The 27,987-nt window shown below is 49.4% G+C and overlaps 1 protein-coding gene across 1 annotated transcript in view; it reads left to right on the top strand.

The window, feature by feature from the left end:
- ADSL (adenylosuccinate lyase) overlaps window positions 1–27,987 on the top strand; it is a 124,168-nt gene that overhangs the window by 49,239 nt on the left and 46,942 nt on the right. The window contains exons 6-7 of the mRNA XM_063940729.1: window positions 21,720–21,766; window positions 23,289–23,379. Coding sequence (XP_063796799.1) covers window positions 21,720–21,766; window positions 23,289–23,379 — 138 coding nt within the window. The remainder of the gene's footprint in view (window positions 1–21,719; window positions 21,767–23,288; window positions 23,380–27,987) is intronic.

The following is a 27,987-nucleotide window of genomic DNA, read 5'->3' on the forward strand; positions in this document are numbered from 1 at the left end:
ATCTGCATAATTGCCTAGCCAATCCCTTCCTTGCTGCAGGTATAAATACACTGTGCCTGAGCAAGGAAGGCGTCAGTGCTTTGGTTGTCAAACCTAGTTCCTGTTTGTCTCTCTCCTGTGATTGTCTTCCAGGTTCCAGCTCCTGTCTCAAGACTTCCACCATAGAGACCCGCACCAGCATTCCACCTGCGGTGTAGCCTGACTCTCCAATCCATTGTAGATTCATCTGTTTCCAGCTACAACATTACCTGCTTCCAGCCCAGCTTCCAGCAGAGTACAGCTTCTCTTAAAGGGCCGGTGTCCTTTCTACACTTTACCACTCTCCACCGGTATTATTATTTCTCTATCGTCCTAGTGGATGCTGGGGTTCCTGAAAGGACCATGGGGAATAGCGGCTCCGCAGGAGACAGGGCACAAAAAGTAAAGCTTTTCCAGATCAGGTGGTGTGCACTGGCTCCTCCCCCTATGACCCTCCTCCAGACTCCAGTTAGATTTTTGTGCCCGGCCGAGAAGGGTGCAATCTAGGTGGCTCTCCTAAAGAGCTGCTTAGAAAAAGTTTAGCTTAGGTTTTTTATTTTACAGTGAGTCCTGCTGGCAACAGGATCACTGCAACGAGGGACTGAGGGGAGAAGAAGTGAACTCACCTGCGTGCAGGATGGATTGGCTTCTTGGCTACTGGACATCAGCTCCAGAGGGACGATCACAGGTACAGCCTGGATGGTCACCGGAGCCGCGCCGCCGGCCCCCTTGCAGATGCTGAAGTCAGAAGAGGTCCAAAATCGGCGCTGAAGACTCCTGCAGTCTTCTAAAGGTAGCGCACAGCACTGCAGCTGTGCGCCATTTTCCTCTCAGCACACTTCACACGCAGTCACTGAGGGTGCAGGGCGCTGGGGGGGGGCGCCCTGGGAGGCAAATGTAACCTATATAAAGGCTAAAAATACCTCACATATAGCCCCCAGAGGCTATATGGAGATATTTAACCCCTGCCTGGATTCACTAAATAGCGGGAGACGAGCCCGCCAAAAAAGGGGCGGGGCCTATCTCCTCAGCACACGGCGCCATTTCCTCTCACAGCTCCGCTGGTCAGGACGGCTCCCAGGTCTCTCCCCTGCACTGCACTACAGAAACAGGGTAAAACAGAGAGGGGGGGCAAATTTATGGCGATATTTTTATATATATATAAAGCAGCTATAAGGGAGCACTTATTATAAGGCTATCCCTGTTATATATAGCGCTTTTGGTGTGTGCTGGCAAACTCTCCCTCTGTCTCCCCAAAGGGCTAGTGGGTCCTGTCTTCGTTAGGAGCATTCCCTGTGTGTCTGCTGTGTGTCGGTACGTGTGTGTCGACATGTATGAGGACGATATTGGTGTGGAGGCGGAGCAATTGCCAAATATGAGGATGTCACCCCCTAGGGAGTCGACACCAGAATGGATGCCTTTATTTATGGAACTACGGGATAGTGTCAACACGCTAAAGCAGTCGTTTGACGACATGAGACGGCCGGACAATCAATTAGTGCCTGTCCAGGCGACTCAAACACCGTCAGGGGCTGTAAAACGCCCTTTGCCTCAGTCGGTCGACACAGACCCAGACACAGGCACTGACTCCAGTGGTGACGGTGACGAATCAACCGTATTTTCCAGTAGGGCCACACGTTATATGATTTTGGCAATGAAGGAGGCGTTACATTTAGCTGATACTACAGGTACCACTAAACAGGGTATTATGAGGGGTGTGAAAAAACTACCTATAGTTTTTCCTGAATCAGAAGAATTAAATGACGTGTGTAATGAAGCGTGGGTTGCTCCTGATAAAAAGCTGAAAATTTCAAAGAAATTATTGGCATTATACCCTTTCCCGCCAGAGGTTAGGGAGCGCTGGGAAACATCTCCTAGGGTGGACAAGGCGCTAACACGCTTATCTAAACAAGTGGCGTTACCCTCTCCTGAGACGGCCGCACTTAAAGATCCATCAGATAGGAGGATGGAAAATATCCAAAAAAGTATATACACACATGCAGGTGTTATACTACGACCAGCTATAGCGACTGCCTGGATGTGCAGTGCTGGGGTAGTTTGGTCAGAGTCCCTGATTGAAAATATTGATACCCTGGACAGGGACAATATTTTACTGTCGTTAGAACAAATAAAGGATGCATTTCTTTATATGCGTGATGCACAGAGGGATATCTGCACACTGGCATCACGGGTAAGTGCTATGTCCATTTCGGCCAGAAGAGCTTTATGGACGCGACAGTGGACAGGCGATGCGGATTCAAAACGGCATATGGAAGTTTTGCCGTATAAAGGGGAGGAGTTATTTGGAGTCGGTCTATCAGATTTGGTGGCCACGGCTACAGCCGGGAAATCCACCTTTCTACCTCAAGTCACTCCCCAACAGAAAAAGGCACCGACTTTTCAACCGCAGCCCTTTCGTTCCTTTAAAAATAAGAGAGCAAAGGGCTATTCATATCTGCCACGAGGCAGAGGTCGAGGGAAGAGACAGCAACAGGCAGCTCCTTCCCAGGAACAGAAGCCCTCCCCGGCTTCTACAAAAGCCTCAGCATGACGCTGGGGCTTCTCAAGCGGACTCGGGGACGGTGGGCGGTCGTCTCAAAAATTACAGCGCGCAGTGGGCTCACTCGCAAGTAGATCCCTGGATCCTGCAGATAATATCTCAGGGGTACAGGTTGGAATTAGAGACAGATCCACCTCGCCGTTTCCTGAAGTCTGCTTTACCAACGTCCCCCTCCGAAAGGGAGACGGTTTTGGAAGCCATTCACAAGCTGTACTCTCAGCAGGTGATAGTCAAGGTACCTCTTCTACAACAAGGGAAGGGGTATTATTCCACTCTTTTTGTGGTACCGAAGCCGGATGGCTCGGTAAGGCCTATTCTAAATCTGAAGTCCTTGAACCTGTACATAAAGAAGTTCAAGTTCAAAATGGAGTCACTCAGAGCAGTGATAGCGAACCTGGAAGAGGGGGATTTTATGGTATCCTTGGACATCAAGGATGCGTATCTCCACGTTCCAATTTACCCCTCACACCAGGGGTACCTCAGGTTCGTTGTACAAAACTGTCACTATCAGTTTCAGACGCTGCCGTTCGGATTGTCCACGGCACCTCGGGTCTTTACAAAGGTAATGGCCGAGATGATGATTCTTCTTCGAAGAAAAGGCATATTAATTATCCTATACTTGGACGATCTCCTAATAAGAGCAAGGTCCAGAGAACAGCTAGAGATGGGATTAGCACTGTCTCAAGAAGTGCTAAAACAGCACGGGTGGATTCTGAATATTCCAAAATCCCAGTTAATGCCGACAACTCGTCTGCTGTTCCTAGGGATGATTCTGGACACGGTTCAGAAAAAGGTTTTTCTCCCGGAGGAAAAAGCCAAGGAGTTATCCGAGCTTGTCAGGAACCTCCTAAAACCAGGAAAGGTGTCTGTACATCAATGCACAAGAGTCCTGGAAAAATGGTGGCTTCTTACGAAGCAATTCCATTCGGCAGATTCCACGCAAGAATTTTCCAAAGGGATCTGTTGGACAAATGGTCAGGGTCGCATCTTCAGATGCACCTGCGGATAACCCTGTCTCCAAGGACAAGGGTGTCTCTTCTGTGGTGGTTGCAGAGTGCTCATCTATTGGAGGGCCGTAGATTCGGCATACAGGATTGGATCCTGGTGACCACGGACGCCAGCCTGAGAGGCTGGGGAGCAGTCACACAAGGAAGAAACTTCCAGGGAGTATGGACGAGCCTGGAAACGTCTCTTCACATAAACATTCTGGAACTAAGAGCAATCTACAATGCTCTAAGCCAGGCAGAACCTCTGCTTCAGGGAAAACCGGTGTTGATCCAGTCGGACAACATCACGGCAGTCGCCCATGTGAACAGACAGGGCGGCACAAGAAGCAGGAGTGCAATGGCAGAAGCTGCAAGGATTCTTCGCTGGGCAGAGAATCATGTGATAGCACTGTCAGCAGTGTTCATCCCGGGAGTGGACAACTGGGAAGCAGACTTCCTCAGCAGACACGATCTTCACCCGGGAGAGTGGGGACTTCATCCAGAAGTCTTCCACATGCTGGTAACCCGTTGGGAAAGACCAATGGTGGACATGATGGCGTCTCGCCTCAACAAAAAACTGGACAGGTATTGCGCCAGGTCAAGAGATCCGCAGGCAATAGCTGTGGACGCGCTGGTAACGCCTTGGGTGTACCAGTCGGTGTATGTGTTTCCTCCTCTGCCTCTCATACCAAAAGTATTGAGAATTATACGGCAAAGAGGCGTAAGAACGATACTAGTGGTTCCGGATTGGCCAAGAAGGACTTGGTATCCGGAACTTCAAGAGATGATCACGGAAGATCCGTGGCCTCTACCTCTAAGGAGGGACTTGCTTCAGCAGGGTCCCTGTCTGTTTCAAGACTTACCGCGGCTGCGTTTGACGGCATGGCGGTTGAACGCCGGATCCTAAAGGAAAAAGGCATGCCGGAAGAAGTCATTCCTACTTTGATTAAAGCAAGGAAGGAAGTAACCGTGCAACATTATCACCGAATTTGGCGAAAATATGTTGCGTGGTGCGAAGATCGGAGTGCTCCGACGGAGGAATTTCAACTGGGTCGATTCCTACATTTCCTGCAATCAGGATTGTCTATGGGTCTCAAATTGGGATCTATTAAGGTTCAAATTTCGGCCCTGTCGATTTTCTTTCAAAAAGAATTGGCTTCAGTCCCTGAAGTCCAGACCTTTTGTTAAGGGAGTGCTGCATATACAGCCTCCTGTGGTGCCTCCAGTGGCACCGTGGGATCTCAATGTGGTTTTGGACTTTCTAAAATCTCATTGGTTTGAACCACTAAAAAAGGTGGATTTGAAATATCTCACATGGAAAGTGACCATGCTTCTAGCCCTGGCTTCGGCCAGGAGAGTGTCAGAACTGGCAGCTTTATCTTACAAAAGCCCATATCTGATTTTCCATTCGGACAGGGCAGAACTGGGGACTCGTCCGCATTTTCTCCCTAAGGTGGTGTCAGCATTTCATCTGAACCAGCCTATTGTAGTGCCTGCGGCTACAAGTGACTTGTAGGACTCCAAGTTACTGGACGTTGTCAGAGCATTAAAAATATATATTGCAAGGACAGCTGGAGTCAGAAAATCTGACTCGTTGTTTATATTGTATGCACCCAACAAGATGGGTGCTCCTGCGTCTAAGCAGACGATTGCTCGTTGGATCTGTAGCTCAATCCAACTTGCACATTCTGTGGCAGGCCTGCCACAGCCTAAATCTGTAAAGGCCCACTCCACAAGGAAGGTGGGCTCATCTTGGGCGGCTGCCCGAGGGGTCTCGGCATTACAACTTTGCCGAGCAGCTACGTGGTCAGGGGAGAACACGTTTGTAAAATTTTACAAATTTGATACTCTGGCTAAGGAGGACCTGGAGTTTTCTCATTCGGTGCTGCAGAGTCATCCGCACTCTCCCGCCCGTTTGGGAGCTTTGGTATAATCCCCATGGTCCTTTCAGGAACCCCAGCATCCACTAGGACGATAGAGAAAATAAGATTTTACTTACCGATAAATCTATTTCTCGGAGTCCGTAGTGGATGCTGGGCGCCCATCCCAAGTGCGGATTATCTGCAATAATTGTACATAGTTATTGTTAACAAATTCGGGTTATTGTTGAAGGAAGCCATCTTTCAGAGGCTCCGCTGTTATCATACTGTTAACTGGGTTTAGATCACAAGTTGTACGGTGTGATTGGTGTGGCTGGTATGAGTCTTACCCGGGATTCAAAATCCTCCCTTATTGTGTACGCTCGTCCGGGCACAGTACCTAACTGGAGTCTGGAGGAGGGTCATAGGGGGAGGAGCCAGTGCACACCACCTGATCTGGAAAAGCTTTACTTTTTGTGCCCTGTCTCCTGCGGAGCCGCTATTCCCCATGGTCCTTTCAGGAACCCCAGCATCCACTACGGACTCCGAGAAATAGATTTATCGGTAAGTAAAATCTTATTTTCTCCGCTCTCAAGTTCTACATTTCAGCTCATATTTCATCGCTCCCAAGTTCATTTATTATTTAACTGGTTCCAGCCAGTATCCACTCCGTGCTAACAACAGTCTGGTTCCAGCCAGTATCCACAGCAGCCGTTTTATCTTCAGCAACCCAGCTTTTCCTGGAACACCAGCTGGTACAATCCAGGGTTATCTCCATTGCTACAGTCGGGCCTGGTAAGGACTTTCCATTTAGAAGATTATAAGAACTATCTCACACTACCAGTGCCCTGTGGCTCCTGCCACCCTGTAGTACCCAGGAACTGTATTTATTCTTTGCTGACTTTTATGTTTTCTCTGACGTCCTAGTGGATGCTGGGACTCCGTAAGGACCATGGGGAATAGCGGCTCCGCAGGAGACAGGGCACAAAATAAAAGCTTAAGGATCAGGTGGTGTGCACTGGCTCCTCCCCCTATGACCCTCCTCCAAGCCTCAGTTAGATTTTTGTGCCCGGCCGAGAAGGGTGCAATCTAGGTGGCTCTCCTGAGCTGCTTAGAATAAAAGTTTAGTTAGGTTTTTTATTTTCAGTGAGTCCTGCTGGCAACAGGCTCACTGCATCGTGGGACTAAGGGGAGAAGAAACGGACTCACCTGAGTGCAGAGTGGATCGGGTTTCTTAGGCTACTGGACACTAGCTCCAGAGGGACGATCACAGGTTCAGCCTGGATGGGTCACCGGAGCCGCGCCGCCGTCCCCCTTACAGAGCCAGAAGAGACGAAGAGGTCCGGTGAAATCGGCGGCAGAAGACATCCTGTCTTCAGACTAAGGTAGCGCACAGCACCGCAGCTGTGCGCCATTGCTCTCAGCACACTTCACACTCCGGTCACTGAGGGTGCAGGGCGCTGGGGGGGGAGCGCCCTGAGACGCAATATAACAGAATACCTTAGGTGGCAAAACAGAATACATCACATATAGCTCCTGGGCTATATGGATGTATTTTAATCCCCTGCCATTTTACACAAAAAAGCGGGAGATAAGGACGTCGTGAAGGGGCGGAGCCTATCTCCTCAGCACACAAGCGCCATTTTCCCTCACAGCTCCGCTGGAAGGACGGCTCCCTGACTCTCCCCTGCAGTCCTGCTTCAGAATCAGGGTAAAAAAGAGAAGGGGGGGCACGTTTGGCAGCAAATAAATATATTAACAGCAGCTATAAGGGAGTAACACTTATATAAGGTTATCCCTGTATATATATATATAGCGCTGGGTGTGTGCTGGCAGACTCTCCCTCTGTCTCTCCAAAGGGCTAAGTGGGGTCCTGTCCTCTATCAGAGCATTCCCGGTGTGTGTGCTGTGTGTCGGTACGCGTGTGTCGACATGTATGAGGAGGAAAATTATGTGGAGGCGGAGCAGTTGCCTGTGTTGGTGATGTCACCCCCTAGGGAGTCGACACCTGACTGGATGATTGTATTTAAACAATTAAGTGATAATGTCAGCAATTTGCAAAAAACTGTTGACGACATGAGACAGCCGGCAAATCAATTAGTGCCTGTCCAGGCGTCTCGGACACCGTCAGGGGCGCTAAAACGCCCGTTACCTCAGTGGGTCGACACAGACCCTGACACAGATACTGAGTCTAGTGTCGACGGTGACGAGACAAACGTAATGTCCAGTAGGGCCACACGTTACATGATCACGGCAATGAAAGAGGCATTGAACCTTTCTGACACTACAAGTACCACAAAGAAGGGTATTATGTGGGGTGAGAAAAAACTACCAATATTTTTTCCTGAGTCAGAGGAAATAAATGAGGTGTGTGAAAAAGCGTGGGTTTCCCCCGATAAAAAACAGCTAATTTCTAAAAAATTATTAGCATTATATCCTTTCCCGCCAGAGGTTAGGGCGCGTTGGGAAACACCCCCTAGGGTAGATAAGGCGCTCACACGTTTATCAAAACAAGTAGCGTTACCGTCTCCTGATACGGCTACCCTCAAAGAACCAGCTGATAGAAGGCTGGAAAATATCCTAAAAAGTATATACACACATACTGGTGTTTATACTGCGACCAGCAATCGCCTCAGCCTGGATGTGCAGTGCTGGAGTCGCATGGTCGGATTCCCTGACCGAGAATATTGATACCCTGGATAGGGACAATATTTTGTTAACTATAGAACATTTAAAGGATGCATTACTATATATGCGTGATGCACAGAGGGATATTTGCACCCTGGCATCAAGAGTAAGTGCTATGTCCATCTCTGCCAGAAGAGCGTTATGGACGCGACAGTGGTCAGGGGATGCGGATTCCAAACGGCACATGGAAGTATTGCCGTATAAAGGGGAGGAGTTATTTGGGGCTGGTCTATCGGACCTGGTGGCCACGGCAACGGCTGGAAAATACACCTTTTTACCCCAGGTCACTCCACATCAGCAGAAAAAGACACCGTCTTTTCAAACTCAGTCCTTTCGTTCCCATAAGTACAAGCGAGCAAAAGGCCATTCTTTTCTGCCCCGGGGCAGAGGAAGAGGAAAAAGACTGCACCATGCAGCCGCTTCACAGGAGCAGAAGCCCTCCCCTGCTTCTGCCAAGTCTTCAGCATGACGCTGGGGCTTTACAAGCAGACTCAGATATGGTGGGGGCCCGTCTCAAGAATTTCAACGCGCAGTGGGCTCACTCGCAAGTGGATCCCTGGATTCTACAGGTAGTATCGCAGGGGTACAAACTGGAATTCGAGGCGTTTCCCCCTCGTCGTTTCCTGAAGTCTGCTTTACCAAAGTCTCCCTCCGACAGGGAGGCAGTTTTGGAAGCCATTCACAAGCTGTATTCCCAGCAGGTGATAATCAAGGTACCCCTCCGGCAACAAGGAAAGGGGTATTATTCCACGCTGTTTGTGGTACCGAAGCCGGACGGCTCGGTGAGACCAATTTTAAATCTGAAATCCTTGAACACTTACATAAAAAGGTTCAAATTCAAGATGGAGTCACTCAGAGCAGTGATAGCAAACCTGGAAGAAGGGGACTATATGGTGTCTCTGGACATCAAAGATGCTTATCTCCACGTCCCGATATACCCTTCTCACCAAGGGTACCTCAGGTTTGTAGTACAAAACTGTCATTATCAGTTTCAGACGCTGCCGTTTGGATTGTCCACGGCACCTCGGGTCTTTACCAAGGTAATGGCCGAAATGATGATTCTTCTACGAAGAAAAGGCATTTTAATTATCCCTTACTTGGACGATCTCCTGATAAGGGCAAGATCCAGGGAACAGTTAGAAGTCGGAGTAGCACTATCTCAGGTAGTGTTACGTCAGCACGGGTGGATTCTAAATATTCCAAAATCGCAGCTGATTCCAACGACACGTCTACTGTTCCTAGGAATGATTCTGGACACAGTCCAGAAGAAGGTGTTTCTCCCGGAGGAGAAGGCCAGGGAGTTATCCGAGCTAGTCAGGAACCTCCTAAAACCAGGACAGGTCTCAGTGCATCAGTGCACGAGGGTCCTGGGGAAAATGGTGGCTTCTTACGAAGCGATTCCATTCGGAAGATTCCATGCAAGAACATTTCAGTGGGATCTACTGGACAAATGGTCCGGATCGCATCTGCAGATGCATCAGCGGATAACCCTGTCGCCAAGGACAAGGGTGTCTCTCCTGTGGTGGCTGCAGAGTGCTCATCTACTAGAGGGCCGCAGATTTGGCATTCAGGATTGGATCCTGGTAACCACGGATGCCAGCCTGAGAGGCTGGGGAGCAGTCACACAGGGAAGGAATTTCCAGGGCCTGTGGTCAAGCTTGGAAACGTCTCTTCATATAAACATTCTGGAACTAAGGGCCATTTACAATGCCCTAAGTCAAGCAAAACCTCTGCTTCAGGGTCAGGCGGTGTTGATCCAATCGGACAACATCACGTCAGTCGCCCACGTAAACAGACAGGGCGGCACGAGAAGCAGGAGGGCAATGGCAGAAGCTGCAAGGATTCTTCGCTGGGCGGAAAATCATGTGATAGCACTGTCAGCAGTATTCATTCCGGGAGTGGACAACTGGGAAGCAGACTTCCTCAGCAGACACGACCTTCACCCGGGAGAGTGGGGACTTCACCCAGAAGTCTTCCACCTGATTGTAAACCGTTGGGAAAAACCAAAGGTGGACATGATGGCGTCACGTCTAAACAAAAAACTGGACAGATATTGCGCCAGGTCAAGGGACCCTCAGGCAATAGCAGTGGACGCTCTGGTAACGCCGTGGGTGTACCAGTCAGTGTATGTGTTCCCTCCTCTGCCTCTCATACCAAAAGTACTGAGAATCATAAGAAGGAGAGGAGTAAGAACTATACTCGTGGTTCCGGATTGGCCAAGACGGACTTGGTACCCGGAACTTCAAGAGATGCTCACGGACGAACCGTGGCCTCTACCTCTAAGAAAGGACCTGCTACTGCAGGGGCCTTGTCTGTTCCAGGACTTACCGCGGCTGCGTTTGACGGCATGGCGGTTGAACGCCGGATCCTGAGGGAAAAAGGCATTCCAGAAGAAGTCATCCCTACTCTGGTCAAAGCCAGGAAGGACGTAACCGCAAAACATTATCACCGCATTTGACGTAAATATGTTGCGTGGTGTGAGGCCAAGAAGGCCCCTACAGAGGAATTTCAACTGGGTCGTTTCCTTCATTTCCTGCAAACAGGACTGTCTATGGGCCTAAAATTAGTGTCCATTAAGGTTCAAATTTCGGCCCTGTCGATTTTCTTCCAGAAAGAACTGGCTTCAGTACCTGAAGTTCAGACATTTGTAAAAGGGGTGCTGCACATACAGCCTCCTTTTGTGCCTCCAGTGGCACCTTGGGATCTCAATGTGGTGTTGAGTTTTCTAAAGTCACATTGGTTTGAACCACTTACCACTGTGGACTTAAAATATCTCACATGGAAGGTGTCGATGCTGTTAGCCTTGGCTTCAGCCAGGCGTGTGTCAGAATTGGCGGCTTTATCATATAAAAGCCCTTACTTAATTTTTCATTCTGACAGGGCGGAATTGAGGACTCGTCCTCAATTTCTACCTAAGGTGGTTTCTGCATTTCACATGAACCAACCTATTGTGGTACCTGCGGCTACCAGGGACTTAGAGGACTCTAAGTTGCTTGACGTTGTCAGGGCCTTGAAAATATATGTTTCCAGGACGGCTGGAGTCAGAAAATCTGACTCGCTGTTTATCCTGTATGCACCCAACAAGCTGGGTGCTCCTGCTTCTAAGCAGACGATTGCTCGTTGGATTTGTAGTACAATTCAGCTTGCACATTCTGTGGCAGGATTGCCACAGCCAAAATCAGTAAAAGCCCATTCCACAAGGAAAGTGGGCTCATCTTGGGCGGCTGCCCGAGGGGTCTCGGCTTTACAAGTTTGGCGAGCAGCTACTTGGTCAGGGGCAAACACGTTTGCTAAATTCTACAAATTTGATACCCTGGCTGAGGAGGACCTGGAGTTCTCTCATTCGGTGCTGCAGAGTCATCCGCACTCTCCCGCCCGTTTGGGAGCTTTGGTATAATCCCCATGGTCCTTACGGAGTCCCAGCATCCACTAGGACGTCAGAGAAAATAAGATTTTACTTACCGATAAATCTATTTCTCGTAGTCCGTAGTGGATGCTGGGCGCCCATCCCTAGTGCGGATTGTCTGCAATACTTGTATATAGTTATTGTTACAAAAATTCGGGTTATTATTGTTGTGAGCCATCCTTTCAGAGGCTCCCTTACGTTTATCATACTGTTAACTGGGTTCAGATCACAAGTTGTACGGTGTGATTGGTGTGGCTGGTATGAGTCTTACCCGGGATTCAATATCCTTCCTTATTATGTACGCTCGTCCGGGCACAGTATCCTAACTGAGGCTTGGAGGAGGGTCATAGGGGGAGGAGCCAGTGCACACCACCTGATCCTTAAGCTTTTATTTTGTGCCCTGTCTCCTGCGGAGCCGCTATTCCCCATGGTCCTTACGGAGTCCCAGCATCCACTACGGACTACGAGAAATAGATTTATCGGTAAGTAAAATCTTATTTTCTTTTACTGCTGCTGTGTTGCGGAGTTGTCATAATAAACATCATTGACTTTTATCCAAGTTGTCGTGGTCACGCCTTCGGGCAGTTATTATTCATGTTACTTACATGTCCAGGGGTCTGATACAACCTCCCAGGTTCCGGTACATCTCAGCCCCTACAACTGAGGCTGCCTCCCGTCAGCTCAGGCCCTCAGTTGTGACAGTAAGCACTGACCTAATGAATCCAGCCGGAGACCAGGATCAAGCGGCCAGGCCGATGCAAGAACTGGCAGCCCGACTAGAACATCAGGAGGCTGCACAGGGCCACATCATCCGCTGTCTCCAGGATTTCTCTACTCGGCTGGATGGGATTCAGACAACTCTCCGTGGATCAGGCGCGTCTGGTGCGTCAACCACAGTGACTCCAGCTATAACCCCACCCACCTTACCCATTTCTGCTCCACGTCTTCATCTTCCAACGCCAGCAAAATTTGACGGATCTCCAAGATTCTGCAGGGGATTTCTCAACCAGTGTGAGATTCAGTTTGAGCTACAACCTGGCAATTTTCCCAGTGACCGTACAAAAATTGCCTACATTATTTCTCTTCTCAGTGGCTCAGCCCTTGATTGGGCATCACCGTTATGGGAGAGGTCCGACACCCTGCTATCTTCCTACACTGCCTTCGTGTCAACATTCAGGCGCATCTTCGACGAGCCAGGCCGGGTAACCTCAGCTTCATCCGAGATTCTCCGTTTGCGCCAGGGGTCACGTACTGTAGGACAATATCTGATACAGTTCCAGATCCTGGCATCCGAACTGGCATGGAACGACTAGGCCCTGTATGCTGCATTCTGGCATGGCTTATCTGAGCGTATTAAAGATGAGTTAGCTACCAGAGACTTACCTTCTAAGTTAGATGAGCTAATCTCACTCTGCACGAAAGTTTATTTACGTTTCAGAGAGAGAGCAACTGAGCGTGGAAGATCATCTGCTCCAAAATCTTCTGCTCCTCCTCCTCGTCAACTGTCACCATCTAAAGATGAGCCCATGCAACTTGGCCGTTCCCGTTTAACTCCTGCTGAGCGCCGAAGACGTCTCTCCGAGTCTCTCTGTCTTTATTGTGCAGCTCCGTCTCACACCATTAATGCCTGTCCCAAACGTCCGGGAAACTCCAAATCCTAGCTCGCCAAGGAGAGGGCCGGCTAGGAGTAATGATCTCCTCTCCATCTCCTCAAGATTGTAATCTCCCAGTCTCGCTTCAAGTTGCTCAACGTTATCGGAACGTCATTGCCCTCCTTGATTCCGGAGCAGCTGGGAACTTTATTACCGAAGCCTATGTTAAACGGTGGTCCCTACCCACGAGAGACTTCCTTCGTCCATTTCTTTAACTGCCGTGGATGGCAGCAAAATTTTTGATGCAGTTATTTCTTTAAGGACTCTACCAGTTCGTCTGAGAGTGGGAGTTCTTCATTCCGAACTTATTTCTTTTTTAGTGATTCCAAGAGCCACACATCCTGTGGTCCTGGGCCTTCCATGGCTCCGTCTTCACAATCCTACAATTGATTGCAAATCCTGGCATGGGGTTCCTCCTGTGCTGAGACATGTTTGTTTAAAGTATTGCCTGTCTGTTCTTCCTCCCCCAGGTCGTCTGATGTTCCACCTCCTCCATATCAAGATTTCACGGATGTGTTCAGTAAAGCTTCTGCTGATATCCTTCCTCCTCATAGAGAATGGGACTGCCCGATTGATCTCGTTCCAGGGAAGGTTCCACCTCGAGGCCGAACTTATCCGTTGTCTCTGCCTGAGACGCATTCTATGGAGGAATACATTAAAGAGAACCTAGCAAAGGGGTTCATTCGACCTTCTTCTTCCCCAGCCGGCGCAGGCTTCTTTTTTGTAAAAAAGAAAGATGGTGGTCTGCGGCCGTGCATCGACTACAGAGGTTTGAACGACATTACCATCAAGAACCGTTATCCTTTACCCCTGATTACTGAGCTCTTTGACAGAGTTAGCGGAGCTACCATCTTTACAAAGCTGGACTTGAGAGGTGCGTACAATCTCATCCGGATCCGTGAGGGTGACGAGTGGAAGACCGCCTTTAACACCCGTGACGGACATTATGAGTACCTCGTCATGCCCTTCGGATTGAGCAATGCTCCAGCTGTCTTCCAGCATTTTGTCAATGAGATCTTCAGAGACATTCTATACCGTCATGTCGTGGTCTATCTAGACGATATCCTCATTTTTGCCAACGATTTAGAGGAACATCGTTTTTGGGTTAAAGAGGTTCTGTCCCGTCTCCGTGTCAATCATCTCTATTGCAAATTAGAGAAATGCGTCTTTGAAGTCAAGTCCATTCCGTTTCTAGGGTACATTGTGTCCGGTTCCGGACTAGAGATGGATCCTGAGAAACTACAAGCAATCCAAAATTGGCCGGTACCCTTAACCCTCAAAGGGGTCCAGAGGTTCTTAGGGTTCGCCAACTATTACCGAAAGTTTATACGAGACTTTTCCACCATTGTGGCGCCTATTACTGCTTTCACTAAGAAGGGTGCTAACCCGTCCAAGTGGTCTGAAGAAGCTATGCAAGCCTTTCCATTTTTTAAAACAAAGGTTCATCTCTGCGCCTGTTCTGAAACAGCCTGACATCGACTCTCCTTTCATCTTAGAGGTGGATGCCTCCTCCGTTGGAGTAGGAGCGGTGTTATCTCAGAGGGCTAAAGATGGCCATTTACACCCTTGCAGTTTCTTCTCCCGGAAGTTCTCTCCAGCTGAGCGCAACTATGCCATTGGCGACCAGGAGTTGCTAGCCATCAAGCTCGCTCTAGAAGAGTGGAGGTATCTGTTGGAGGGAGCTTCTCATTCAATCACCATACTTACAGACCACAAGAACCTTTTATATCTGAAAGGCGCACAATGTCTCAACCCTCGTCAGGCCAGATGGGCACTTTTCTTTTCCAGGTTCGATTTTAAACTCCAGTTCTGTCCGAGCTCTCAGAATCGCAAGGCCGATGCCCTTTCCCGCTCATGGGAGCAAGAAAATGAGTCAGAGTCTTCAGACAAGCATCCTATTATAAATCCGTTGGCATTCTCCACGGTAGGGATGGACTTTACGCCCCCATCAGGGAAAAGTTTTGTGAAACCGATGCTAAGGAAGAAGCTCATGCATTGGGCCCATGCTTCCCGTTTTGCCGGACATACAGGTATCCAAAAAACCCTGGAGTTTATCTCTAGGTCCTATTGGTGGCCAACTCTGAAAAAGGACATCTTGGAGTTTATTGCATCTTGCCCAAAGTGTGCTCAACATAAGGTATCCCGCCAGTCGTCTGCGGGGCAACTGGTTCCACTATCTGTTCCCCGTCGACCTTGGACCCATTTGTCGATGGATTTTATTACAGATTTACCCATGTGCAACAAGTTCAATACCATCTGGGTGGTAGTTGACCGGTTCACCAAGATGGCACACTTCATTCCTCTCACCGGTCTTCCGTCAGCTTCCAAGTTGGCTCAAGTATTCATACAAGAGATCTTCCGACTCCACGGTCTTCCTGAAGAAATTATCTCAGATCGAGGAGTTCAATTCACAGCCAAATTCTGGCGAAGTTATGTCAAGTCCTTCAAGTCAAGCTAAAGTTTTCCACGGCTTACCATCCTCAGACCAATGGTCAAACCGAGAGGGTAAATCAGGACTTGGAGGCCTTCCTCCGCATCTATGTGTCCTCCTCTCAAGATGACTGGGTTCAATTACTTCCCTGGGCCGAGTTCTGTCATAACAACCAGTATCATTCTTCATCTGCTTCAACACCATTCTTCACTAACTTTGGATTCCACCCTAAAGTCCCTGAGTTCCAACCGCTTCCAGCAACTTCTGTTCCCGCAGTGGATATCACCTTGCATCAGTTTGCCAATATCTGGAAGAGCGTACGATCAGCTCTGCTCAAGGCATCGTTCAGGTACAAGAAGTTTGCGGATAAGAAGCGTCGAGCAGTTCCTGCTCTCAAGGTGGGTGATCGGGTATGGTTATCCACGAAGAATTTGAGGTTAAGAGTTCCCAGTATGAAGTTTGCACCTCGCTATATCGGTCCTTTCAAGATTGAACAAGTCATCAATCCTGTTGCTTACAGACTCCAGTTGCCTCCCTTCTTAAAAATACCCAGGACATTCCATGTTTCCCTGTTGAAACCGCTGATCTTGAATCGGTTTCATTCCTCACTTCCTCCAACTCCGAAAGTCCAAACTCAACGAGGCGTTGAGTATGAAGTAGCCAAGATCCTGGACTCACGTCACCGTTACGGTCAACTACAATATCTTATTGACTGGAAGGGTTATGGCCCTGAGGAACGTTCATGGACCAATGCTTCTGATGTCCATGCTCCTGCCTTGGTCCGGAGATTCCATTCCAAGTTTCCTCAAAAGCCAAAGAAGTGTCCTGGGGCCACTCCTAAAGGGGGGGGGTGCTGTCACGATCCGGGTATCTGGACGCCATTTCTTACCCATCAGATGCCTCCTAAGGCTGGCTCAGCGCTCCAGGACCGGATCCCATCTGTTATCCTAATGTTCACATTCCTGCATCCTCTCCTGTCTCTCTGAGACGCTGTCACAGTAACGCCATATTACATCTGGCATGGCGTCTCCCGCGGCCTCCGCCGCCGTCCCTGAGCTTCTGCATGCAGAGTGTCAGAGTGGCGATTACGTCAGCCGCGGCCTCCGCTGTGTCCGCGTGGTTGGATGTGCACTTGTCAGCCTGGCGTCTCCTGTCTCCAGTGGCCGGCGCCGCCATTACTGTTTTCATTACCACATGGATTACAAACCAAACTTCCCTCCAAGTGTCTGCATGGGCGCAGCCATCTTGGATTCTGTCAGCTGATCATTTCCTCCAATCTGTTGTCAGTATTGTTAATCTGCATAATTGCCTAGCCAATCCCTTCCTTGCTGCAGGTATACATACACTGTGCCTGAGCAAGGAAGGCGTCAGTGCTTTGGTTGTCAAACCTAGTTCCTGTTTGTCTCTCTCCTGTGATTGTCTTCCAGGTTCCAGCTCCTGTCTCAAGACTTCCAATATACAGACCCGCACCAGCATTCCACCTGCGGTGTAGCCTGACTCTCCAATCCATTGTAGATTCATCTGTTTCCAGCTACAACATTACCTGCTTCCAGCCCAGCTTCCAGCAGAGTACAGCTTCTCTTAAAGGGCCGGTGTCCTTTCTACACTTTACCACTCTCCACCGGTATTATTATTTCTCCGCTCTCAAGTTCTACATTTCAGCTCATATTTCATCGCTCCCAAGTTCATTTATTATTTAACTGGTTCCAGCCAGTATCCACTCCGTGCTAACAACAGTCTGGTTCCAGCCAGTATCCACAGCAGCCGTTTTATCTTCAGCAACCCAGCTTTTCCTGGAACACCAGCTGGTACAATCCTGGGTTATCTCCATTGCTACAGTCGGGCCTGGTAAGGACTTTCCATCTAGAAGATTATAAGAACTATCTCACACTACCAGTGCCCTGTGGCTCCTGCCACCCTGTAGTACCCAGGAACTGTATTTATTCTTTGCTGACTTTTATGTTTTCTTTTACTGCTGCTGTGTTGCGGAGTTGTCATAATAAACATCATTGACTTTTATCCAAGTTGTTGTGGTCACGCCTTCGGGCAGTTATTATTCATGTTACTTACATGTCCAGGGGTCTGATACAACCTCCCAGGTTCCGGTACATCTCAGCCCCTACAACTGAGGCTGCCTCCCGTCAGCTCAGGCCCTCAGTTGTGACAATGGGTTCAAGCAATTGAGGAAGAGCTACCTCTGAATTTTTCTGACACTGCCAGACAATATATGTCATGTATTACCACAGCCTCCCACTATACTCAGGAGGCGGCCTCTGATGCAGGCGTTATGACGGCCAATGCATCTACTACGTCTATCCTGGCTCGCCGGTTTCTGTGGTTACAGTCCTGTTCGGTGGACTTGGACTCTAAGAAGACCTTTGAGGTGCTCCCTTTTAAGGGAGATATACTATTTGGAGATGATCTGAACAAGATTGTGACTGACTTGGCGTCGGCCAAGACTGCGTTTTCTCCCAAGTACTCATTTTTCGGCTCCGAAGGCTAAGAGTACTAATTTTCATTCCTTTCGACCTTCAGGTAAAGCAAAGGGTCAGGCGTACCTGAGATAGGCTCGCACTTCCAAATCCTCTTAAGCCCAAACCTAAATGTTCTTGGGACGGCCGGCAGCCTGCTTCCAAATTGGACAAGCCTGCTGCATGACTGGGCGGGCCTCCCCCCTTGGGGGGGACCCCAGGGTGGGAGGCCGACTTCTGCAGTTAGCCCAGGTATGGTTAAAGACCACTTCGGACGCCTGGGTGCAGAAAGTGGTCTCTCACGGGTACACAATCTTTCAAGAGACGTCCCCCTCGCCAATTTTGCTCAACGGTTATCCCTTTGGATCCGTTAAAAGCACAAATTCTACATTTGGTTGTCCAATCTCTCCTGGATACAGGAGTGATAGTGCCGGTGCCTCTGTCTCAGAGAGGCAGGGGATACTATTCGACGCTGTTTCTAGTTCCAAAGCCGAATGGATCCACCCGTCCTATACTCAACCTCTTTGAACAAATTTGTGAGGGTGTCCAAATTCCGTATGGAAACTCTGTGCTCTATTGTACTAGCTTTGGAACCCAAGGACTATATGATATCCCTGGACATACAGGATGCTTACCTACACATACCTATTGCCATGTCGCATCAGCAATATCTATGGTTTGCTATTGGCAACTTTAATTACCAGTTCCAAGCCTTGCCTTTCGGTCTGACCACGGCTCCTCGGATCTTTACCAAGGTCATGACGGCCCTTCTCCACCATCAGGGTATCTGGATCCTGCCGTATCTGGACAACTTGTTGATCCTGGCGAACTTCCCAGGGGTTCTCCTCCGTTATCTGGTACGGACGGTCCAATTCCTACAAGCCCACGGGTGGCTCAGCAACTGGAAGAAATCCTCACTGGTCCCTGCTCAGAGCATGGTGCACCTGGGGGGGGGGGGGGTCTTCAGTATGCCTGCTCTCGGGATCCCGGCGCACAGTATACCGGTGCCGGGATCCCGACAGCCGGCATACCGACACTTATTCTCCCTCGTGGGGGTCCACGACCCCCCTGGAGGGAGAATAAAATAGCGTGGTGCGCGTAGCGCCCCACCGTGCCCGCAGCGAGCCCGCAAGGGGCTCATTTGCGCTCACCACACTGTCGGTATGCCGGCGGTCGGCCGCCCTCTGCAGAGGTTAATCCTTTCCAAGTGGGACGGCCTGCCTCAACGGATCAGGTTCCAAATGATCTCCTTGACTCCGGAGGTTCGTCTGTCACTGAGTTGGTGGCTTCAGGACCAACAATTGAGCAGGGGTTGTCCCTTCTGGATCTCCCAACTGGGTCCTCCTAACGACGGATGCCAGTCTGCGGGGTTGGGGCGCGGTGTTGGTGCAACACTCTCTCCAAGGTCGGTGGACCAGGGAGGGATCTCTCCTCCCGATAAACATTCTGGAATTGCAGGCAGTGTTCAATGCGTTGACACTGGCTCTACCTTTCGTACAGAACAGGTCTGTTCAATTACAGTCGGACAACGCCACCATGGTGGCGTACATAAATCATCAAGGCGGCACTCGAAGCCGCATGGCAATGATGGAAGTGTCAAAAATTCTTTGAGCGGACGCCATCTGCCAGCAAAATCGGCAGTGTTCATTACGGGGGTCCTCAACTGGGAAGTGGACTTCCTCAGTCGTCAGGACGTACACGCCCAGGAGTGGAGTCTTCATCAAGAGGTCTTCCAACTCCTTGTGGGCAGGTGGGGTCTACCAGATGTAGACCTGATGGCGTCTCGACATAATCACAAGGTTACGGTCCTCGGAGCAAGGACAAGGGATCCCCAAGAAGCGTTCGTGGACGCACTGGCAATTCCATGGAACTTTCGGCTGACATACGTGTTCTCTTCAGTGTCACTCCTGCCCAGGGTAATACGGAAGTTCAAGCAAGAAGGAGGAATAATGCTTCTAGTCACTCCAGTGTGGCCCAGACGGCATTGGTTTTCAAACCTGCAGGGTCTCTCGATCGAGAGTCCTCCTCTACTTCCTCAATGCCCAGACCTCCTCGTTCAGGGCCCTTGTGTTTACCAGGACCTGGCAAGACTGGCTTTGACGGTGTGGCTCTTGATGCTTCACTCCTGAGGGCCAAAGGATTTTCTGAGGCGGTTATTCAAAATATGTTGAAGGCCCGCAAACCGGATTCGGCACGGATTTATTATAGGGTCTGAAATTCTTACTTCACCTGGTGTGCTGCTAAGAATTACGATGTATACAAGTTTATTTCTTCCAGACTTCTGGCTTTTTTGCCACAAGGCATGGATTTAGGACTTCGCCTGGCCTCCCTCGAGGTTCACATTTCTGCATTGTCGGTGTGGTTTCAGCGAAAAATTGTATCTATTCCTGACGTTCATACATTCACTCAGGGCGTACTACGGATTCAGCCTCCCTGTGTCCCTCCTGTGGCTCCATGGGATCTGTCTGTTGTTCTTAATGCCCCTCAAGAGTCTCCGTTTGAACCTCTTGAGTCTGTGGACCTTAAATGCCTTACGCTTAAGGTAATTTTTCTGTTGGCTATTGCCTCTGCTTGGAGGATGTCGGACTTAGGCGCCTTGTCCTGACGTCCACCCTTTCTCATTTTTCACCGTGACGGGCAGTTCTTAGAACTCGCCCTGGTTATCTACCTAAGGTGGTGTCTTCTTTCCACCTTAACCAAGAGATTGTGGTTCCGGCCTTTTCTCTCCTGGTTTGTCCTCCAAACAGTGGTCTTTGGATGTGGTACGGGCTCTCCGTATATATATATGTAGAAAGGACTGCCTCTATCAGGATGTCAGATTCTCTTTTTGTACTTTTTGGTTTTCACAAACATGGCTGGTCTGCGAGTAAGCTCACCTTGGCCAGATGGATTAGAATGGTGATTGAACAAGCTTATGCACAGGCTGGACTCCCAGCTCCTGCTGCTATCAAGGCCCATTCTACTCGGTCTGTTGGCCCTTCTTGGGCTGCCCGCCGTGGCGCGTCCGCTGAACAATTGTGCAAGGCGGCTACGTGGTCCTCAGTGAACACGTTCATAAGGTTCTATGCCTTTGATACTTCCGCCTCCCAGGATGCTTCCTTTGGACGCCGGGTTCTGCTGCCCACTACAGTGCGTCCCCTCCCTTGAGGAACTGCTTTAGGACATCCCCGATGTTATTCCCTGTGGAATACCAGTGTACCCCGCTGCAGAAAAGAAGATTTATGGAACACTTACCATAGTTAAATCTCTTTCTACGAGGTACACTGGATTCCACAGGGCACCCACACTGACGCACTTAGCTTCTTTGGGTTTGTATGGCATTAGCCACTAGTCTCTTCTCCTGTTGTGCGAACGTGGTTCTATGTGACTAACATCTACCGTCTCTCTTACCTGCTTCTGAATTGGACTGGTAAACAAAACTGAGCTCCAGTGCCTGGAGGCGGGGCTATGGAGGAGGCGGTGCAGTGCATCCTGGGAACAGTCAAAGCTTTAGCCTGTTGGTGCCTCGGATCAAGATCCAACTCTACACCCTGATGTTATTCCCTGTGGAATCCAGTGTAGAAAGAGATTTAACCTATGGTAAGTCTACCATAAATCTCCTTCTGTTTTGTTGGCTCAGGAATTCAATATTTGTGTTTCATTTTTCAGGTGGAAGAATTAGACAGACTGGTGACCAGTATGGCAGGATTTAAAAGGTAAATGATAAACTTATTGTGATTGATTAAGTTATTTACATAGGGGGTCATTCCGAGTTGTTCGCTCGCAAGCGGATTTTAGCAGATTTGCTCATGCTAAGCCGCCGCCTACTGGGAGTGAATCTTAGCATCTTAAAATTGCGAACGATGTATTCGCAATATTGCGATTACACACCTCGTAGCAGTTTCTGAGTAGCTTCAGACTTACTCGGCATCTGCGATCATTTCAGTGCTTGTCGTTCCTGGTTTGACGTCACAAACACACCCAGCGTTCGCCCAGACACTCCCCCGTTTCTCCGGCCACTCATGCGTTTTTTCCGGAAACGGTAGCGTTTTTTCCCACACGCCCATAAAACGGCCTGTTTCCGCCCAGTAACACCCATTTCCTGTCAATCACATTACGATCGCCAGAACGATGAAAAAGCCGTGAGTAAAAATCCTAACTGCATAGCAAATTTACTTGGCGCAGTCGCAGTGCGGACATTGCGCATGCGCATTAAGCGGAAAATCGCTGCGATGCGAAGATTTTTACCAAGCGAACAACTCGGAATGACCCCCATAGTGCATACATCCAGGGAGTTCAGAAAGTCCATCCGCAGTGAGTGCTGTCTCTGACTGCAGATCTCCTTGCAGCAGTGGGAGACCAGAGAGGAACAAAACCAGTTGGGAAACACTGTCGCCAAAGACCCTATAGCATGAGAGGTACAATGTCAATGTTTAAAACCAATTATGTTGTCATATTACTTAGCACACATTCTCTGCGGGAGACTATCTAAGCGCACCATCACTGCAGAGGGTCTTCCTGAGCTCCCTGTATTATGCAGGGAAGTTTGCTCAGAATATTAGTCCTAAACATCAATGTTTGCGCCAGGGGAACTTACAATCTATATTCCCTAAAACACACAAACACTAGGTTTCATTCTTTGACAGAGGCCAATTATCTACCAGTATGTTTTCAGATAGAGCCCTGGTTGGAATCAAACCCATGACCCCTGTGCTAACCACTGTGCCACCATGCTAATTAGTTGCAGTCAGAAATATGTTACCTTACCATAAATAAAATGAAGAGACATCCTTGCCACTTTCATGTCCCTCTTAACAGCGTGAATGAACGGTCAATGAATAACTTTTGAACCAATAATGTGTTAGTTTATAATTCTTTAGCAAATCTGCAAAACCTGGCCTGCTGACCACACATGCAATCATTTTCTGCTGACACTTGCTGTACCTGGGAAAATCTTCCGGATTTGACCAAACAAGTGCTTGAAAACCATTTACAATCTAATGTACAAGTCGTTCCCTAAACCAACTCACTATCCATGATCAGATTCTTGGGAACAGAGTAAAATCTCTGGATGATTTGCACTGAATCATTTCTACAAGATTAATTATTGCAATATGTTAAATGAAAGGTTTATCTTGCAGTGAAAACATATATAATAGGGTAGAGCTCAGACCATACGCTTATGGGGCCATGAGGAAGGCTTGGTCTAGCATTTCACAGGCATGTTTGTTATTCTAGGGCATACATAGTGACTGGACAAACCTATAGTCGCAAAGTGGATGTCGAAGTCTTGTCTGTACTGGCCAGTTTAGGAGCCACAGTGCACAAGGTAGGTACCGATCTCAGTACACTAGAATCTAAAACTGAACTTCATGTTTTTGCAGCAAGTAACTACTCAGTGTTTGTACTACAGAGGTCTACTCCCTCACTGATCATTCCACTTGGACCAAATGTAATGATCAGATTATTTTGTACAGGCAGACCAGCCTAGTATAGGAACATGGGTGTCCTCAGTCACCTCGTATTGGAGGATTTTAAGTCATGGTGGGAGCAGCAAACCATAGGGCCCATCAAATGCCTCAGTTGTGTGATCAGCCCTGATGCCACTCACCCAAGCACCAAATAGAGGGGTGGTCTTCAGGTTGCCGACTGTCGGGATCCCGGCGCACAGTATACCGGCGCCGGAATCCCGACAGCCGGCATACCGACAGTTTTTCTCCCTCGTGGGGGTCCACGACCCCCCTGGAGGGAGAATAAATAGTGTGGCGAGCGTAGCGTGCCACCGAGCCCGCAAGGGGCTCAATTGCGCTTGCTGTGCTTGTCGGTATGCCGGCGGTCGGGCTTCCGGCGCCGGTATGCTGGTCGCCGGGAGCCCGGCCGCTGGCATACCATACCACACCCAAATAGAGAGGTGACTTTCACTGTCATCTCTGCTGCTGTCCCATTATGTATCTACAATGATGTGTTTCATACAAATGCACCCATATTTATTGACATGTAATACTCATAGGTAACAAAACCACTATAGTGATAATGGGTTGTGGTCCATATTTTTTTCTCGAGACCATAGTGTCAGCTAACCATTGGGACTCCCAAAAGTATTTTCTAAGGACCCCCACCACCTACACCCGCCCTACCACTGATTTAAGAGGCATATGAGGAAAGATCCACAATGGGGTGAGACGCCATGTGTTTCTCTGACGTCCTAGTGGATGCTGGGAACTCCGTAAGGACCATGGGGAATAGACGGGCTCCGCAGGAGACTGGGCACTCTAAGAAAGAATTAGATCTACTGGTGTGCACTGGCTCCTCCCTCTATGCCCCTCCTCCAGACCTCAGTTAGAATCTGTGCCCGGCTCGAGCTGGTTGCACACTAGGGGCTCTCCTGAGCTCTTAGTAAAGAAAGTATTTGTTAGGTTTTTTATTTTCAGTGAGATCTGCTGGCAACAGACTCACTGCTACGAGGGACTTAGGGGAGAGAAGCGAACCTACCTGCTTGCAGCTAGCTTGGGCTTCTAGGCTACTGGACACCATTAGCTCCAGAGGGATCGAACACAGGCCCAGCCTCGGTCGTCCAGTCCCGGAGCCGCGCCGCCGTCCCCCTTGCAGAGCCAGAAGACGGAAGATTCCGAGGAGAAAATCGGTGGCTGAAGACTCCGGTCTTCATTAAGGTAGCGCACAGCACTGCAGCTGTGCGCCATTGCTCCCCATGCACACCACATACTCCGGTCACTGATGGGTGCAGGGCGCTGGGGGGGGCGCCCTGGGCTGCAATTAGAGTACCTTAAAAATGGCAAAAAAACACATAATATAGTCTAATAAACTATATATGTGTAAGAATCCCCTGCCATAATATTAATAAAAGAGCGGGAGAAGTCCGCCGTGAAAGGGGCGGGGCTATCTCCCTCAGCACACTGGCGCCATTTTCTCTTCACAGTTCCGCTGGAAGACAGCTCCCCAGGCTCTCCCCTGCAGTTTCCAGGCTCAATAGGGTAAAAAAGAGAGGGGGGGGGCACTAAATTTAGGCGCAATACTGTGTATTATAGCTGCTATAGGGAAAATCACTTTGTGTAGTGTAAATCCCTGTGTTATATAGCGCTGTGGTGTGTGCTGGCATACTCTCTCTGTCTCCCCAAAGGACTTGGTGGGGTCCTGTCCTCAGTCAGAGCATTACCTGTGTGTGTGCGGTGTGTCGGTACGGCTGTGTCGACATGTTTGATGAGGAGGCTTATGTGGAGGCGGAGCAGGTGCCGATAAATGTGATGTCACCCCCTGCAGGGTCGACACCAGAGTGGATGGATATGTGGAAGGTATTAACCGACAGTGTCAACGCCTTACATAAAAGGTTTGATGACACAACAGCTGTGGGACAGCCGGCTCAGCCAGTGCCTGCCCAGGCGTCTCAAAGGCCATCAGGGGCTCAAAAACGCCCGGTACCTCAGATGGCAGACACAGATGTCGACACGGAGTCTGACTCCAGTGTCGACGACGACGAGACTAATGTACATTCCACTAAGGCTATCCGTTGCATGATTACGGCAATGAAAAAATGTGTTGCACATTTCTGACATTAACCCAGGTACCACTAAAAAGGGTATTATGTTTGGGGAGAATAAGCAACCAGTCTTTTTTCCCCCTTCAGATGAGTTAAATGAAGTGTGTGAAGAAGCGTGGGCATCCCCTGATAAAAAACTAGTGATATCTAAAAAGTTACTAATGGCGTACCCTTTCCCGCCAGAGGACAGGGTACGTTGGGAGACATCCCCGAGGGTGGATAAAGCGCTCACACGCTTGTCAAAAAAGGTGGCACTACCGTCTCAGGATACGGCCGCCTTAAAGGAGCCTGCGGATAGAAAGCAGGAGGCTATCCTGAAGTCTGTATATACACACTCAGGTACTATACTGAGACCTGCTATTGTTTCAGCATGGATGTGCAGTGCTGCAGCAGCGTGGTCTGATTCCCTGTCTGATAATATTGATTCCCTTGACAGGGACACTATATTGCTAACCATAGAGCATATTAAAGACGTAGTCTTATACATGAGAGATGCACAGAGGGATATTTGCCGGCTGGCATCTAGAATAAATGCAATGTCCATTTCTGCCAGGAGAGTATTATGGACTCGGCAGTGGACAGGTGATGCGGATTCTAAAAGGCACATGGAGGTTTTGCCTTACAAGGGTGAGGAATTGTTTGGGGATGGTCTCTCGGACCTCGTTTCCACAGCGACAGCTGGGAAGTCGACATTTTTACCCCAGATTCCCTCACAGCCAAAGAAAGCACCGTATTATCTGGTACAGTCCTTTCGGCCCCAGAAAGGCAAGCGGGTTAAAGGCGCGTCCTTTCTGCCCAGAGGCAGGGGTAGAGGGAAAAAGCTGCACCATACAGCCAGTTCCCAAGAACAGAAATCCTCCCCTGCTTCCACTAAATCCACCGCATGACGCTGGGGCTCCACTGGTGGAGCCAGGTGCGGTGGGGGCCCGTCTCCGGAACTTCAGCGACCGGTGGGTTCGCTCACAGGTGGATCCCTGGGTTCTACAAGTGGTATCTCAGGGATACAAGCTGGAATTCGAGACGTCTTCCCCCTCGCCGTTACCTCAAATCAGCCTTGCCAGCTACTCCCCCGGACAGGGAGGTGGTGCTGGCGGCAATTCACAAGCTGTTCCTCCAGCAGGTGATAATAAAAGTTCCCCTCCTTCAATAGGGACGGGGTTACTATTCCACAATGTTTGTGGTACCGAAACCAGATGGTTCGGTGAGACCCATTCTAAATTTAAAATCCTTGAACACTTATATAAGAAGGTTCAAGTTCAAAATGGAGTCGCTCAGGGCAGTTATTGCAAGCCTGGAAGAAGGGGATTACATGGTATCACTGGACATCAAGGATGCGTACCTGCATGTCCCCATTTACCCACCTCACCAGGTGTACCTCCGGTTTGTGGTACAAGACTGCCATTACCAATTCCAGACGTTGCCGTTTGGTCTGTCCACGGCACCGAGGGTATTTACCAAGGTAATGGCCGAAATGATGATACTCCTTCGAAAGAAGGGATTTCTCATTATCCCATACTTGGACGATCTCCTTATAAAGGCGAGGTCCAGGGAGCAGTTGTTGGTCGGAGTAGCACTATCTCAGGAAGTGCTACAACAGCACGGCTGGATTCTGAATATTCCAAAGTCGCAGCTGGTTCCTACGACGCGTCTGCTGTTCCTGGGTATGATTCTGGACACAGAACAGAAGAAGGTGTTTTTCCCGGAGGAGAAGGCCAAGGAGTTGTCATCTCTGGTCAGAGACCTCCTGAAACCAAAACAGGTGTCGGTGCATCACTGCACGCGAGTCCTGGGAAAGATGGTAGCTTCTTACGAGGCAATTCCATTCGGCAGGTTCCATGCAAGGATCTTTCAGTGGGATCTGTTAGACAAGTGGTCCGGATCGCATCTTCAGATGCATCGGCTGATCACCCTGTCCCCGAGGGCCAGGGTGTCTCTGCTGTGGTGGCTGCAGAGTGCTCATCTTCTAGGGGCCGCAGATTCGGCATACAGGACTGGGTCCTGGTAACCACGGATGCAAGCCTCCGAGGTTGGGGGGCAGTCACGCAGGGAAGAAACTTCCAAGGACAATTGTCGAGTCAGGAGGCTTACCTACACATAAATATTCTGGAACTAAGGGCCATTTACAATGCCCTAAGTCAGGCAAGACCCCTGCTTCAAAACCAGCCGGTGCTGATTCAGTAAGACAACATCACGGCGGTCGCCCATGTAAACCGACAGGGCGGCACAAGAAGCAGGATGGCGATGGCAGAAGCCACAAGGATTCTCCGATGGGCGGAAAATCACGTGATAGCACTGTCACCAGTGTTCATTCCGGGAGTGGACAACTGGGAAGCAGACTTCCTCAGCAGGCACGACCTTCACCCGGGAGAGTGGGGACTTCAT

This window comes from Pseudophryne corroboree, chromosome 9 (assembly GCF_028390025.1).
Source record: "Pseudophryne corroboree isolate aPseCor3 chromosome 9, aPseCor3.hap2, whole genome shotgun sequence".
Classification (NCBI taxonomy): domain Eukaryota; kingdom Metazoa; phylum Chordata; class Amphibia; order Anura; family Myobatrachidae; genus Pseudophryne; species Pseudophryne corroboree.